General features: G+C 40.8%; 1 protein-coding gene across 2 annotated transcripts in view; it reads right to left on the bottom strand.

The window, feature by feature from the left end:
• Positions 1–6,887: 6,887 nt before the first annotated feature.
• rab3c (RAB3C, member RAS oncogene family) overlaps positions 6,888–15,783 on the bottom strand; it is a 311,395-nt gene continuing 302,499 nt past the window's right edge. For both annotated transcript variants that reach the window (XM_068033660.1, XM_068033651.1), the window contains exon 5: positions 6,888–10,842. In XM_068033660.1, coding sequence (XP_067889761.1) covers positions 10,655–10,842 — 188 coding nt within the window. In that variant the 3' untranslated portion in view covers positions 6,888–10,654. The remainder of the gene's footprint in view (positions 10,843–15,783) is intronic.

Genomic DNA, 15,783 nt, shown 5'->3' with positions numbered 1-15,783 from the left:
TCAACATTTGGATGTACCAGAGAGTTTCAAAAGTCACAAGGGATCCAATCAGACTTAAAACTTGATACTGTGGAGGAAAAGTTTCCTCCGGTAAGGAATTGCATCAAAATTGGACAGCAAGTCCGAAACAGAGCAAGTGAATACATTACTATATTTGTTGCTGTAGCTGATGATATAATAGTAAGACAACGTATTGATGAAACATCAGCCAACTTTGACGAAGTCTTAAAGGCTTGTGATTCCTATTTCAATTTACGCAGCAATAACAGACCAATCCTGCGAAGTGAGAAAAGACCTTGGTTCAGGAAACCGGCAACTGTTCATTTCCTTCACCAAAGGGCTGAACAAGATGCACCAGGAAAAAAGGTACGCTGGTGGTGGGTGGGAGGGGGGGATGGTGGAGTGGTGGGGATAGTGAAAGATGCCTGTAAACTCTGCCAGCGCTGTGGTGCATAAACGTCCCACAGGCATGAATAATGTCCCGCCAATAGAGCGGAATGCTTTTATTGCAGAAAAATAGAGTATTGCAGTAAGATGTGCTGAAATAAAATCTCGACTATCTCAACCTCTGAAGGAAAAGTAGTTAGGAATAGAGAGGTAAATGAAGTTATGCAACCTCCTGCAACAGACCAATCAAAATATTTTCTGGGCGAAATCAATGATCCGAAACAAGCATTTCGGTCAATAGACGAATATGTCAATGGACATTTCACTAATTTCAAACTTGACACTGAAGTAAGTGTGACGTTCATGTCAGATAAAGAGCTGTGGTTATCCACACATGTTCTGCAACCAACAGAAGCTCAGTTACATGGCCCAGGATGTGTCGTACTTGAAGTAAAGGGGAAGTTACAAGCGACACTTCAATATAAGGGAAAGTGGGTATTAGAAACATTGTATGTCCGAGGCAATCAGGAGTTCTCACTCTTAAGTTTCAGAGCTTGCATTGACCTTCATCTTATAAAGAAAGTTGAAGAAGATAAACAAGAAGAATCCAGGAGCCAGGACAGAGGGAGAGCCCCCCAACCTGACCGGAGCACTGCAGAGGGTCTGGATTCCGCCAGAGAGCCCACACAATGGAGAGAGAACCTATACAACACAGCGCAGCCCGCCATGCCGCTCAAAGACTACAAGAGTGAGAAAGAGAAATGCAGCAAGTTCCTACAGGAGTGCTACATGGACAGAGAACTTGGGAAGAAGCAAGTTCAACAAATTCAGCAGGTACTCAGACAAGATCAAAAAGTGAATGACTACTTTTGACCCAATTCCCAACTAGACTGTGGGAACGGTTGGCGATGGATTTATTCTTCTTTGAGGGAAGATCCAATCTAATTGTAGTTGATTACTTCTCAAGATGGATCAAAGTTAAGCGGATGTACACAACAACTAAAGTAGTCATCAGAGTTTTACAAGAGGTTTTCACAACACATGGTATAAGATGATTTTGCAACACATGGTGTACCTGATCAGATAGTATCTGATAATGGACCACAATTTGCAAACAATTGCTTCACGTACTTTGCAGAAGATTTGTTTGATTTGTTCACCTAACAAGCTCTCCTAAGTATCCACAATCAAATGGAGAAGCTGAGTGAACAGTCAGACCATTAAAACTATGTTGATGAAAAATCAAGATTTCCAATTAGCACTTCTGACATACAAAACTACTCCATTATTGTGCGGATTAGTGCCATCAGAACTCTTAATGGGAAGAAAACTTCAAACACAACTTCTAATTCTACCCAGGAAATTATTTCCAGCATTGCAAAGCAAGGATTATCAGAAAGTACAAGACCAAGAAAAGTCATATCGAAACAAACAGACCCATAATTATAACAGAAGATACCATACAAGAAACCTACCAAAGTTGTTAGAAGGACAAAAGGTATGGGTACGAGACCAAAATAGAGAAGGGGTAATTCTCCAGAAAGACTTTTGAAGGAGACACACAGCCTAGTGTGGAATGCATATAGTTACTATATAATAAAAATTAATGTTTAAACAATATAGTCTAAGAACCTCAATGGCTAGACTCTATACGGTGGCAACATAAAGAACCAAATATATAATATGGTGGATATTTATTCCATACATTGATCACTCCTTATGTTAAGAATTTTTTTAAAAATTGTTTGTTTTTGTGATGTGGGCAACAAAAGCAAAGCAGCATTTATTGCCCATTCCTAGGTGCCCTGAGGGTGTTAAGAATCAACTATATTAGAGTGATGAAAATTGTATGGATTTTATCACAAACAGGAGACTTACTCCAACACGTCACTGCAGTAAAGGTGAAAATTTATCCCATTCATGAAAACTGGAGTCAAATGTAGGTCACATCAGGCTCTGTCACTGAAGGATATTAATGAACCAGTTTTGTATTTACAACAATCCAGCAGTTTTTTTAGTCTCTTTCTGCTACTGATAATTTAATTTCCTTTAGATTGTTTGACTAAAATAATAATGGCTAGGGTACCATACTCACAATCTTCTGCTATCAGTCCTAAATGTATCTTCTATTAGCTTGAACCTGAGTGCCCTGGCTCTACAGTTAGTTCAAGCTAAGGTAATAATTTGGGTTAATTTTTTATGCTCTTAACAATCATATTTCCCTCCTTACCAACACCTCTCAGACTAAACCCCTGACACTAAGAATCAATATAAATACCATGGCTACAAGAGCAGGTCAGAGGCTAGGAATCCTGCGGCAAGTAACTCACCTCCTGACTCCCCAGTGCATGTCCACCATCTACAAGGCACAAGTCAGGAGTGTAATGGCATTCTCTCCATTTGCCTAGATGGGTGCAGTTCCAACAACACTCAAAATGCTCAACACAATCCAGGACAAAGCAGCCCGCTTGATTGGCACCCCATCCACAAACATTCACTCCCTCCACCACCAATGCACAGTGGCAGCAGCGTGTACCATCTACAGGATGTACTGTAGCAACGCACAAAGGCTCCTTAGACAGCACCTTCCAAATCCGCGACCTCTACCACCTCGAAGGACAAGGGCAGCAAATGCATGGGAACACCACCACCTGCAAGTTCCCCTCCAAGCCACATATCATCCTGACTTGGAACTATATTGCCGTTCCTTCACTGTCACTCGGTCAAAATCCTGGAACTCCCTTCCTAACAGCACTGTGGGTGTACCTAGCTCCCATGGACTGCAGCAGTTCAAGCAGGCAGCTCACTACCACCTTCTCAAGGGCAATTAGGGATGGGCAATAAATGCTGGCCTAGCCAGCGACGCCCACATCCCATGAATGAATTAAAAAAAAGCATATGGGTCTTCTCTGCACTGCCTCCGGTCCTTGAATGCATCCCTTGGTTCTTGATGGCAAGAATTGCAACAGTATTCAGGATGCTGTCTGACCCGAGCACTATAAAGTTTGATCACTACCCCTTCTGACTTGTATTCTACTGCTTTGGCTCTGTTGCTTACTAACCTATTGGCTTTGTTGATTTCAGCTTTGCACTTTTTAGATATATTTGGCATTGAGTCTAAGACTTATAGGTCTCTTTCAACTTCATCCTTAGCTATTTCAATATCATTCCTGGCATATGTATGCCATCTGTTTTTCTTCCAATGTATAGCACTTGTGTACATTTAATTTAATCTGCCATTGTTCTTACATATTTTGTTCAGCTCATACAACAATTTCTGAACAGAATTTTCTGCTAGTTTGGTATCACCTGTAAATTTGACCACTTTGCATTTAGCTTTTGAGTCCAAACCATTTATTTTAATTAGAATAAATAGAGACTGGAGAGGCCACAACTTAGATGCATTCTCCACCCAGGTCTGCCTGTCATCCCCATCCCAGCCCCAACATTAACAGCCAGCTTTTGGGGTGTTCCCTGGTTATCTTGGGGATTCTGGTCAGTATGTACTCCTTTGGCTTAACAGAAGCTAAATCTGCTATAAGTATGCAGGGGTTATGTTATGGGCCTAGTAAAGGACTCAGGACTTAAAATGCGGACAAAAACCTCTCCAACAGGCTGCCTTGAGTTATGCTTGCGTCTCGCTTCTGGCAATGGAGCAGGACTTCTGAAATTCAGGCTGACTCTTTCATGTAGTACTAGATTACAACAGTAAGTTCATTGGCTGTGTGTTGCTTTGGGACTTCCTTTGGCAGTGAAAGGTGCTATCTAAATAAAATGTTGTTCTTTGCTGTCTTTGTTGCAGGGGTGTCAGCACATGTTGTCAGCATGTTGCCTTTTAGACAAGAGTTTAAACTGAGGCCCTGTCTGCTTGGTTGTAAAATACTTCATGAAGCCTTATCAAAAAGGGCAGAAAGCTTTTCCAGTACCATGGCAAAATATTCATCCCTCAACTGTCATCACCAAAGACAGGTTAACTGGTCATTCCAGTTCCGAAGAAGGGTCACTGACCCGAAACGTTAACTCTGCTTCTCTTTCCACAGATGCTGCCAGACCTGCTGAGTGAATCCAGCATTTCTTGTTTTTGTTTCAGATTTCTAGCATCCGCAGTATTTTGCTTTTATTTCCTTTTTTGCTGTTTGTGAAGATTTGATTACCGGCCGCTTTAGCTGTGACTATACTTTGGGACATCCTGCAGACACATAAGATGTTAAGTTCAATCGTTTTCAGTCCCCTTTTGTCTGTAAGACAGCTTTATATTGTATGACAGGAAGTTTAAAATTGGTGACTTTTTAAAAAGCCAATATTATTTAGGGGTTGGGTCTCAATGTAGAATCCTCTCCTGGAAAAGTCCCAGGATATGAAAAAAGATGCGGAACCTTAATGTGTCAACATGTCATCAGCAGGCTGCCCCTTTAAGAATGTTTTTAATCCTTTATAATCAGCATGCATCTTATCAGTGTATAGTAAAATTTAATGTCTTATATTATGCATCTACCCCCCAAAAAAGATAAAAAGAAAAAATTATAATGTGCTTTGCTAGCAATAGAATAAATCAGAAAGTCACAAAATGTACTTACTGAAATCTTGTTAATTAAGAAATGTGAAGTGCAATAACAGGATGCTTTAATGGCTTCATCTTGAGGAACATCAAGCTGACTTTGCTGTCAGGCTGTTTACCACCGTTATAATCATAATTATGCCAACTGACACCATCTCCAATGGGCACTGCAGCCATAATTCGTCTCTGCAATCCAGCAGAGAATAAATTGTGGGAGGTGAGGCCTCTTGCTGCCTCACTGCCCAGACTGCATTTTCCTCGCTCCACACTTGTCTGGATCACTGCTGGCCTCTTCTCCTCCCAACTGCAAGTAAATGGTGGTGGATGCTTAAGGCCTTTGTCTGCAGTTACCGAGAGAAGGTAGCAGTAGGTCCGGGAAATCATGGTAACAGCCCTGAGGTACCCCAGAGAAGGGAGATGGCCTCCTGCCTGGTCCCCAACACTTACCTGCTGAAGGCAGGTGGGACACAACTCTGATGTTCACGGTTCTTTTGCCTCTTCAAGGTGCCTTGCTGGCTCAGCTGGTATCTCTGCTGAAATGCCGTGAACTTTCTGCTCCTTCTTGGCTGTGGAGGTCCAACCAGGAGCATGCCATGCATTTCTGATGAGCCCTGACCCAGGGAATTGGCCTGGAGCTAGGACAGATTTTGGAACTGGCAGAAATCCCATCTTGCCAGAACTCAAAGACAGGAATGTTAACCAGCTTTGTTAATTTGCAAGTAACATTCTCACCACACAAGTGCCAGGCAATGAGTATCTCAAACAATAGAAAATCTAACCATCTTCCCTTGAGATTCAATGGCATTATGATTGCTGAATCCCCCACTATCAGCATCCTGGGTGTTACCATTGACCAGAAACTGAACTGGAGTAGACATATAAATACCGTGGCTACAAGAGCAGGCTACAGGCCAGGAATCCTGCAGCAAGTAACTCACCTCCTGACTCCCCTAAGTCTGTCCACCATCTATAAGGCACAAGTCAGGAGTGTGATGGAATACTCTTCACTTGCTTGGATGGGTGCAGCTCCAACAACACTCAAGAGGCTCAACACCATCCAGGACAAAGAAGCCCGCTTGATTGGCACCCCACCCACAAACATTCACACCCTCCACCACTGACGCACTGTGGCAGCAGTGTGTACCATCTACAAGATGCACTGCAGCAACGCACCAAGGCTCCTTAGACAGCATCTTCCATACTCGCGACCTCTACCACCTAGAAGGACATTGGCAGCAGATGCCTGGGAACACCACCACCTGCAAGTTCCCCTCCAAGCCACACACCGTCTTGACTTGGTACTATATCACTGTTTCTTCACTGTCGCTGGGTCAAAATCCTGGAACTCCCTTCCCGACAGCACTGTGGGTGTACCTACCTCACATGGCCTGCAGCGGTTCATGAAGGCAGCTCACCACCACCTTCTCAAGGGCAATTAGGGATGGGTAATAAATTCTGTCCTAGCCAGAGATGCCCACATCCCATGAACGAATAAAAAAAAATGCACATCATGGATGTTTTACACAAGTAAATTCTACGTGTGTTTCGCATAAACAAAATTTTCATTTGTAATAGAAATAGATTAGAAATAATAGGTCTTACTGAATGCATTGGGCACTCCAATAAATATTGCTGATAGGTTCTATGAATGAAACCACTGTCATCTGAATTTACCATCAGTGATATTAGCGGAGAAATGCTTAGTCCACTTGTGTGACATTGCTCTGGCTGCTGTTTTAGCACAGTTGCTAGCCCATTTAAGTATGAGCTTCTTATATTAAAATGGTAAGCAAAGAAATGCCAAACAAATTTGTTGGAAGTGTTTGTTTTCTGATATTGTTAACAATAATTTATAAATTATCTCATACTTGGAGAGAAACATGGAGTAACATTAGAATAGCAATGTGATTGATATAGTCTCTGCAAGTTTATTTTCCTTTCACACACATTCATTTACATTTTTCACAAACACAAAATAACTGGTCTACTGTACACTCTATAGAGAACAAATTCCAACAACGGGTAAAATATATACGCACCTACATAACTTTCAGGTTTAGACAACAACAGAATTTTTATGTTTATGTAAAGGAATTACAACATTGATCAAATAGCTGTTTTCAATAGGTCTATATGACACCACCTCACCAAGCTTTCACAGGCAGTAAGCATTATCTAAGTAGGCAGAGGAGTTGTGTTGAAGAGGTTTTTTTGGTAACTGTGGTAATTACATTTATAATAAAACTTGCAAGCTTGAAACAATACCTTGAAGGAAGGCAGTGGTAGATTTTGTAAAATGTACAAAAATGTGGCAGTTATACTTTGTTTCAAGTTTGTCCACCAGAAAGGCCTTAGTAAATAATGGCCTGTATATCTCCAGTCTGCACAATATCTGTATTTTTTTAAACACTAAACTAAGTTCAAGTGGGGCCTTTTCCATTATGTTACTTGATCAGCTACCTGCACTACACTATCTCATTTTAACTACAGGACCAGTTCAATCATAAGATATAGAATTCTAAGTTCAGCAATCATGAAAAATAATGTTTAAAAAAAATTGTGTGAAGCAAGACGAGGGATGTTCATGATGGGGATTGGAATATTTTTTCATTTTGGTGCCCAGTGTTGAGCGTCAGCATCAAGCACTCACTAGTTAGGTATAGCACGATTATATACACAGTAAGTCTTTTCTTGCTCTATCCTGGTAACCTGGCTGAGTCCCAACCTCAAAAATGTCACCAATGTGACATGTTTTTCTATTTTATTTCCCCAACCTTCCACTCTGAAAGAATTTGCCAGCTAGTATCAGTTTTGTGCTGTGTGCCCATTAGGAACTGGGTTAACAGGGCTGAAACTTCATAGGGAACCTTAAAGTCAGTGGATAGAGGAGAGTTTTATCCTATTAGTATTGGCTGGATTTCATCTCAGGTCTTAGTGACAAATGTCCACTGTTTAACCCACAGCACTACCCAATCCTAGAAAAAATTATTTAACAAATTACTACTGTACAACATACCCATTCCTTATTGTTAGTCACCAATACAATTAATTCTAAGACTTACAGATCTATGAAGAGACTATACTAAAATGAAACCATTCTCACACAAACATACTCATTCACACATGCAGCAGGCTAATGATAAAGAGCAATATACATTTACACACAGAAATCATTTTCCAGTCACTCCAACAAAAAGTGGTCACTGAAGACATCATAGATATTCAGTAACTTTGCTACACAGACAAACTGTATTTTTAAATATAACTCTACATTGTATCATACATTTACAGAAGACCAACAATGTCTCCGAGAATTCGCAAATCACACATCATGCTAGCAGATACTGGCTCTAGTATATCATATCCAGGGCTTGAATTGGTATCTATACATGACACAAGGGAAATATTCTATTCCTGGAGGCACTGAACAACAATGAGGTAAATCCCTTGTGTCAGAGGACTGAATTATGTGGAAAAATTGCAGAAACTTAGGCTCTTCAACCCTGAAAGGAGCTGTGCGAAGAGAATTTTATAGAGGTATAAAAGAGAACATACAATGTAGAAAAGCACTACATCAAGGGAACAGCTTCAAACTGGTGAAACACAATTTTAAGGCTGATTTTAGGAAGTTCCTTTTCATTCAAGAGTAATCAATGTTTGAAATGGGGAGTGGAGGCAATATCTTTTCAGTCATTTGAGAGGCAGTTAGAAGGAATGGTGGAAGGTCTATAGGCTTTTCTTGATTAATGATACGATGGGCCAAATGGACTCCTTTAACTGGCATATGACTTTGCTACATGTAGCAGATGTTTACTGAATGGATATTTAGCTGTCTCTATAACATTTTCTTGCCTGTCCAATTTGAATAAAATTTATTGTTATTTTCTACAAAAGACCTAGGGGTGAATTTTCACAAGGTTCTCCAACTTTTCAGCTATTATTTTGGCAGAAGAGCTGTGGGAAACAGTATAAATTCACTCCTATGCTTTAAAGTGAGAAAATTCTGAACCTGACCTTTGCAAAATTTTCATCCACTAGATTAAAATGATGGAGGCTAAATGTCATCTTGTTAAAGATGGTCTTGTCTAATGCTATCAATGCTTTGAAAATGGCTAGAAAACCGACTGGGCTAACTGGAGGTAAAAGCTGATATATTATTAAAATGTGTGAACTTCAAGTCCTACTGTATGTAACTTTGCACAGATATCTGCATTGAATTAGAGATGCACTATATATTCTGAAATATTGCACTTAGTGGCCTATTGTCCCTCAATACAGAGGCTACATAAAAATATAAAACACAGATTACTTCAGCACTTATGCACCATTTTACACTTTCTCCCATCAGGTAAAAATAAAAATTCCGACACCAGAAATATAACTCTTGTTACATTTAATATTACACATTACATAATATATAATTTTTTGCAGCTAAAGTATTTATCTTTGTAATTAGTTTTACTGATGCGGTTTAAATGCTGGCAAAACACTCTTCTGATATTTGTGAGCTACCATGCAAATGGTAAACTAGCAGTAAAATTATATGAAGAATCTTGAAAATGTTGAAAGTTATCAGTAGATACAATTTATCTTCAAGATTGGTGTGGGCCATGATGTTTCAAAGAGATTTATATTCATGACTCCCTCCACAGTGGTAAATGACAAATAATTACAACTTAGGCTGCAGATGTATTAAACTACTGGTATGAAACAGACTGGAAAATACAGCTAGCAAAACCAAAGTTGCACTGTAGGCTCCAGCTGGCTATAACTTGCACTGTGCCTAGCAGGACAGAACCCTGGAAATATGCACTCTGCTCCTTCGACGGGTAACATTAGGAGAGAGTGGCAGCAGCATTTGCTTTCTCATACCATTTGAACAACTCAGTTTCAGGTCTGTCAAGTGTCTCAAAGATCCAACAGACTGAGCATTATTGAACACAGTTTCATGCCACAACAGAGTTGCATCTCACTCTGTGTGAAGTATAAGTGTGTGAGATGGCCTACTGAAGGTGGTCTTGCAACACATGGTTTTGCAGATCAGGACCTGATTCTGCAGTTATACTAGTATTTTTGTGTCTATACACACATGCAACTTATTCACATCAACATGAAAGTGATAGTATAACTGTAGTCTGAGACTGCTATCAAATATATTCCAAAACTTTTTGTTTCAAATACAAGGAACTCTCTTGTTTGTAATTGCTCCTTTAAGTGACATATGGATATGTATTACTCTACACAGGACACTCAAGTAATCAAACCAATTTAACTCGGTAACTTAAATTAAACATTTCTGTTACTGAATTCACAGTTTTGTGCAGACTGAGGATAAGTTGTTTATCATTAATTTATCATCGAAGAAATGCTTGAAAGGCCACATAAATCTAGTAAGCAGGGAGATCTAAGTAATTTATAAATGTAGTACACTGAGCTAAGGAACCCATTGTCCCTGTTAACAGTCACAGAAACCTCGAATCTACAGAAAAATTGGAGAACCAATACCAATGTAAGCAAAGGTTGGTTAAGTGTCAGTTTTAAGAGGTTTTGGGAAACAGTACTGTGCACAGACTAGCAAAAAAAAATAGATTGTTTTGTTTAATATTATATCGAGGCCATACAGTAACATTTTCATGGACTAATAACTAAAGACTAATGTTTGCAATATAGACACAATTTGATTGCCTCCATATGTCTATGGACAAGTCACTAACAGCCGCAGTTTTGTTGCTGTGGAGGAGGGTTCTCTGTGAGTTTTGTGTTTTGTTTTCCTGCAGCAACTGTAGGGTCTGTATCCAAACTCTCCGACATTTTCTCACAGATGATGTCGACAAGGCGTTCAAATGTTTGCTTTACGTTAATGTTATCCTTGGCACTGGTTTCGAAAAATTCAAAGCCTTGTAGAAAGAATAAAAAATATTAGCTTTTCAATTAACAGTTGCTAAACAAGTGCACAGAAAGAACAGTCTGATCAGAGGATAGACTGGAAATTTACTCTGTCAGTGCTGCTGTAGCCAGTTGCTAGAAAGTGTGCAGAATAACTGGGCCTTTAAAATTCACATCCTCACTTTGCAAAAGTGGCCAATCTTGGCTTAAGAGCTCTCAATGGAGCTATTTGTGAAATTTAGTACCCACTGTGTGAGGAACCACAGCTACGATCTGCCTCTACTCCTATCTGTGGTGCCTCATTAATTTTCCTCCCTATTTTGTCATAAGGCAGTGATTCAAGTTGGAGTAGTGTTCCAGCTCTCCAGTATTTGGTCATGTGAGCTCAGCCAGTGAATGCTGACACCTTATTTAGTAGTGGGGCTATTCTCACCTGATAGTCATATATGAATATTTTCTAGGAGAAATCATTGGATATTGATCAACAGTGGGAACTCTTTTTTTCTAAATTACAGTGCCACAATGACCAATTAAATGCACTTAATTTTCAGCAGTGGGCAATGCACAACAAAAGACACTGACAATGATCAAGTTATGAGCAGAAAAAACCTAAAAAAAAAATCAAAATATTCAATATTGGCTACAGAGCTATGATGAATTAAAAACATTGCTAATGTTGGTGATCATTTTAAATGAAGAAATATTTTTATGAACCACCTTCATTATTTTGGTCCAGTATGCATTTTGCTTTGATTCTGTAATTATCGTTGAAGTATAGGTATAATACAAAAGATGCTGAATAACCCCCAGCACATTGAAAACTAGAATGTTGGTGTTGGTAACATCAAAAACTGCTTTTGAGAGGAATGAAACTGATGTATAAATCATTAACTAACAGGTGAATTACTAGTTCTCTGCAGTGGTAATTTAGTAATTGTGTTGCATTCAGCTGTGATAGAAATTGTTATAATTACTCCTGCTAAATTAATGAAGTATTTTATTTAGATGGTTAGGTTTTGAAGATGAATGATAGCCTCAGTCTTCACATCAAAACCTATGTGAGGATTTAAGAATGTAACAAAATGTTATTTTGAGTATTCAAAATGAGCATAACCTTTAGCCTGAATAAATTCAGATTACTGATTGAGAACTGTTCTAAGTAATCTCCATTCTACACAGTCTGATTGTGTTGGGTCACTAACATCTTCAACTAACCCTTCCCTTACATTTCTTTGCTGTATTGCCCCTGCTCAATCTGATTTTCTTCCAGTGTTTACAGGTGATTGACATCCAGTTTGTATATTTGTCCTCTATCAGCTGCTGGCCTCTGCACTGTCTGCTTGTGAATCCTGCAGGAGCTCATCTTGTAAAGGCAGCAGCAAACACAGATGACATGTAATCACCTCTAAAGGATTCTGCCTCTTGCATCTCTGGTATGCTTCTTCATTTGTGTTAAAGTTGAACCAACTTATGTTTAAAATGTTTCTCAAATATCAGTGATAGAAAACATCAAGTCTGGCTTTCAATTGTTATGTCTAACCTTGACTACATAGTTGTTATCACAATGTGAAAACTTTTTTTTTTAAAGGATAGAGCTTTTATACATATTACAATTTTTTTTTCATACATAGTAAGTAATTTTTTTTTTAGGGAATTCTGTAGTAACGAGGACCAGGAAGAAGGGCCCTAGGGTAACTGATATTATTTGACATCAAGATCTTCCAAAAGGTTAATTTAAAGGGTAAAGTCATGGCAGGAGAGCTCAAAGCCATGGTGTGCTCCTCGTGCTCCATGTCGGAAGCCGGGGACATTTCTAGTGCCCGGGACCGGCATGTGTACAGGAAGTGTCTCCAGCTGCAGCTCCTGGAAGCCCGGGTTTTGGAGCTGGAGCACAGCTGGGGACACTGTGGAGCATCCATGAGGCGGAGAGTATTGTGGATAGCACATATAGAGAGGTGGGTCACACCGCAGGCTCAGACCCCACAGCAGGAGGGAATGGGTGACCAGCAGGCAGAGCAAGAGGACTAGGCAGGCAGTTCAGGAATCTCCTGTGGCTATTCCCCTACAAAACAGATATACTGCTTTGGATACTGTTGGGGGGAATGGCCACTCAGGGGAAAGTAGCAACAGCCCAATTCGGTGCACCACGGTTGGCTCTGCTGCACAGGGGAGGAGTAAAAAGTGTGGGAATGCAATAGTTCTAGTGGATTCAATTGTAAGGGGAATAGATAGGCGTTTCTGTGGCTTCAAAAGAGACTCCAGGATGGTTTGTTGCCTCCCTGGTGGTAGGGTCAAGGATGTCTCAGAGCGGTTACAGGACATTCTGAAGGAGGAGGGTGAACAGCCAGTGGTCGTGGTACACATTGGTACAAATGACATAGGTTAAAAAAAAAAGATGAGGTCCTAAAAGCAGAATATAGGGAGCCAGGAAGTAAGTTGAAAAGCAGGTCCTCAAAGGTAGTGATCTCAGGATTACTACCAGTGCCACGTGCTAGTCAGAGTAGAAGTAGCAGGATATATCGGATGAATACACGGCTGAAGAGATGGCGTGAGCGGGAGGGTTTTAGATTCCAGGGACATTGGGACCGGTACAAACTGGATGGGTTATACCGGGGCAGGACCAGGACAGATATCCTTGGGGGAGTATTTGCTAGAGTGGTTGGGGAGGGTTTAAACTAAAATGGCAGGCGGATGGGAATCTTTGCAAGGAGTCAGAGGAGGGGGGATCAAAGACAAGAACAAAATACAGTAAGGGGAATAAGAAAAGCGACAGGCAGAGAAATCAAGGGCCAGAATCAAACAGAGCCACAGTGAAAAATAGTGGGAAGAGGACAATTAATGTTAAAAAGACAAGTCTTAAGGCTTTATGCCATAACGTGCGGAGCATTCGCAATAAATCGGATGAATTAATCGTGCAAATCGATGTAAACTGGTATGATATAGTCGGGATTACGAAGACATGGCTGCAAGGTGACCAGGGATGGAAAATGAACATCCAGGGGTATTCAGTATTTAGGAAGGACAGACAAAAAGCAAAAGGCGGTGGAGTTGCATTGCTGGTTAAAGAGGAAATTAACGCAATGGTGAGGAAAGATATTAGCTCTGACTATGTGAAATCTGTATGGGTAGAGCTGAGAAACACTAAGGGGTAGAAAACGTTAGTGGGGGTTGTATATAGACCCCAAACTGTAGTGGTGATGTTGGGAATGGCATCAAACAGGAAATTAGAGACGCATGCAATAAAGGAACATCTGTAATTATGGGTGATTTTAATCTGCATATAGATTGGGCAAATCAAATTAGTCACAATTCCGTAGAGGAGGAATTCTTGGAGTGCATAGAGGATGCTTTTCTGGAGGAAACCAACTAGAGAACAGGCCATCCTAGACTGGGTATTGTATAATGAGAGAGGAAAATTGACAATCTAGTGGTGCGAGACCCAGGCGTGACTAGTGGGGTACTGCAGGGATCAGTGCTAGGACCCCAGCTATTCACAATATATATTAATGATTTAGATGAGGGAACTAAATGTAATATCTCCAAATTTGCAAATGACACAAAACTGGGTGGGAGGGTGAGTTGTGAGGAGGAGGCAGAGAGGCTTCAGGGTGATTTGGAAAAGTTGAGTGAGTGAGCTAATGCATGGCAGATGCAATAAATGCGGATAAATGTGAGGTCATCCACTTTGGTAGCAAAAACAGGAAGGTAGATTATCATCTGAACGGCTATAAACTGAGAGAGGGGAATATGCAGCGAGACCTGGGTGTTCTCGTACATCAGTCGCTGAAGGTAAGCATGCAGGTCCAACAGGTGGTAAAAAGGCAAATGGTATGTTGGCCTTCATAGCGAGGGTTCGAATACAGGGGCAGGGATGTCTTGCTGCAATTACACAGGCCCTTGGTGAGGCCACACCTGGAATATTGTGTGCAGTTTTGGTCTCATCTGAGGAAGGATGTTCTTGCTATGGAGGGAGATTAGATTAGATTAGAGATACAGCACTGAAACAGGCCCTTCGGCCCACCGAGTCTGTGCCGAACATCAACCACCCATTTATACTAATCCTACACTAATCCCATAATTCTACCAAACATCCCCACCTATCCCTATATTTCCCTACCACCTACCTATACTAGTGACAATTTACAATGGCCAATTTACCTATCAACCTGCAAGTCTTTTGGCTTGTGGGAGGAAACCGGAGCACCCGGAGAAAACCCACGCAGACACAGGGAGAACTTGCAAACTCCACACAGGCAGTACCCGGAATCGAACCCGGGTCCCTGGAGCTGTGAGGCTGCGGTGCTAACCACTGCGCCACTGTGCCGCGAAGGTTTACCAGACTGATTCCTGGGATGACGGGACTGATGTATGAGAAGAGATTGAGTCAGTCAAGATTATATTCGCTGGTGTTCAGAAGAGTGAGGGGGGATCTCATGGAAACCTATAAAAATCGAACAGGACTTGACAGGGTAGATGCAGGAAGGATGTTCCCGACTCCCGGGGGAGTCCAGAATCGGGATCATAGTCTAAGGATACGGGGTAAACCTTTCAGGACTGAGATGAGGAGAAATTTCTTCACCCAGAGAGTGGTGAGCCTGTGGAAGTTGCTATCACAGAAAGCAGTTGAGGCCAAAACATTGTATGTTTTCAAGAAGGAGTTAGGTATAGCTCTTGGGTCTAAAGGGATCAAAGGGTATGGGGCGAAAGTGGGAACAGCTTACAGAGTTGGATGATCAGCCATGATCATAATGAATGGTGGAGCAGGCTCGAAGGGCCAAATGGCCGACTCCTGCTCCTATTTTCTATGTTTCTATATATAGCAATGCTTTACAGGAAGGTAGAGAGAATATATTGCAAAAAGTACCTACAGAATCTGTTCTGACTGTCAATGGCCCTGCGATTGGCACTTATAATGGTAAAATATCCGTCAGGCAATGTTAGCTCAAATCTCA

Source organism: Heterodontus francisci, chromosome 1 (genome assembly GCF_036365525.1).
Source record: "Heterodontus francisci isolate sHetFra1 chromosome 1, sHetFra1.hap1, whole genome shotgun sequence".
Classification (NCBI taxonomy): Eukaryota; Metazoa; Chordata; class Chondrichthyes; order Heterodontiformes; family Heterodontidae; genus Heterodontus; species Heterodontus francisci.
Note: the sequence above shows the minus strand (reverse complement) of the source record. Positions and strands in the feature narration are given on the sequence as shown.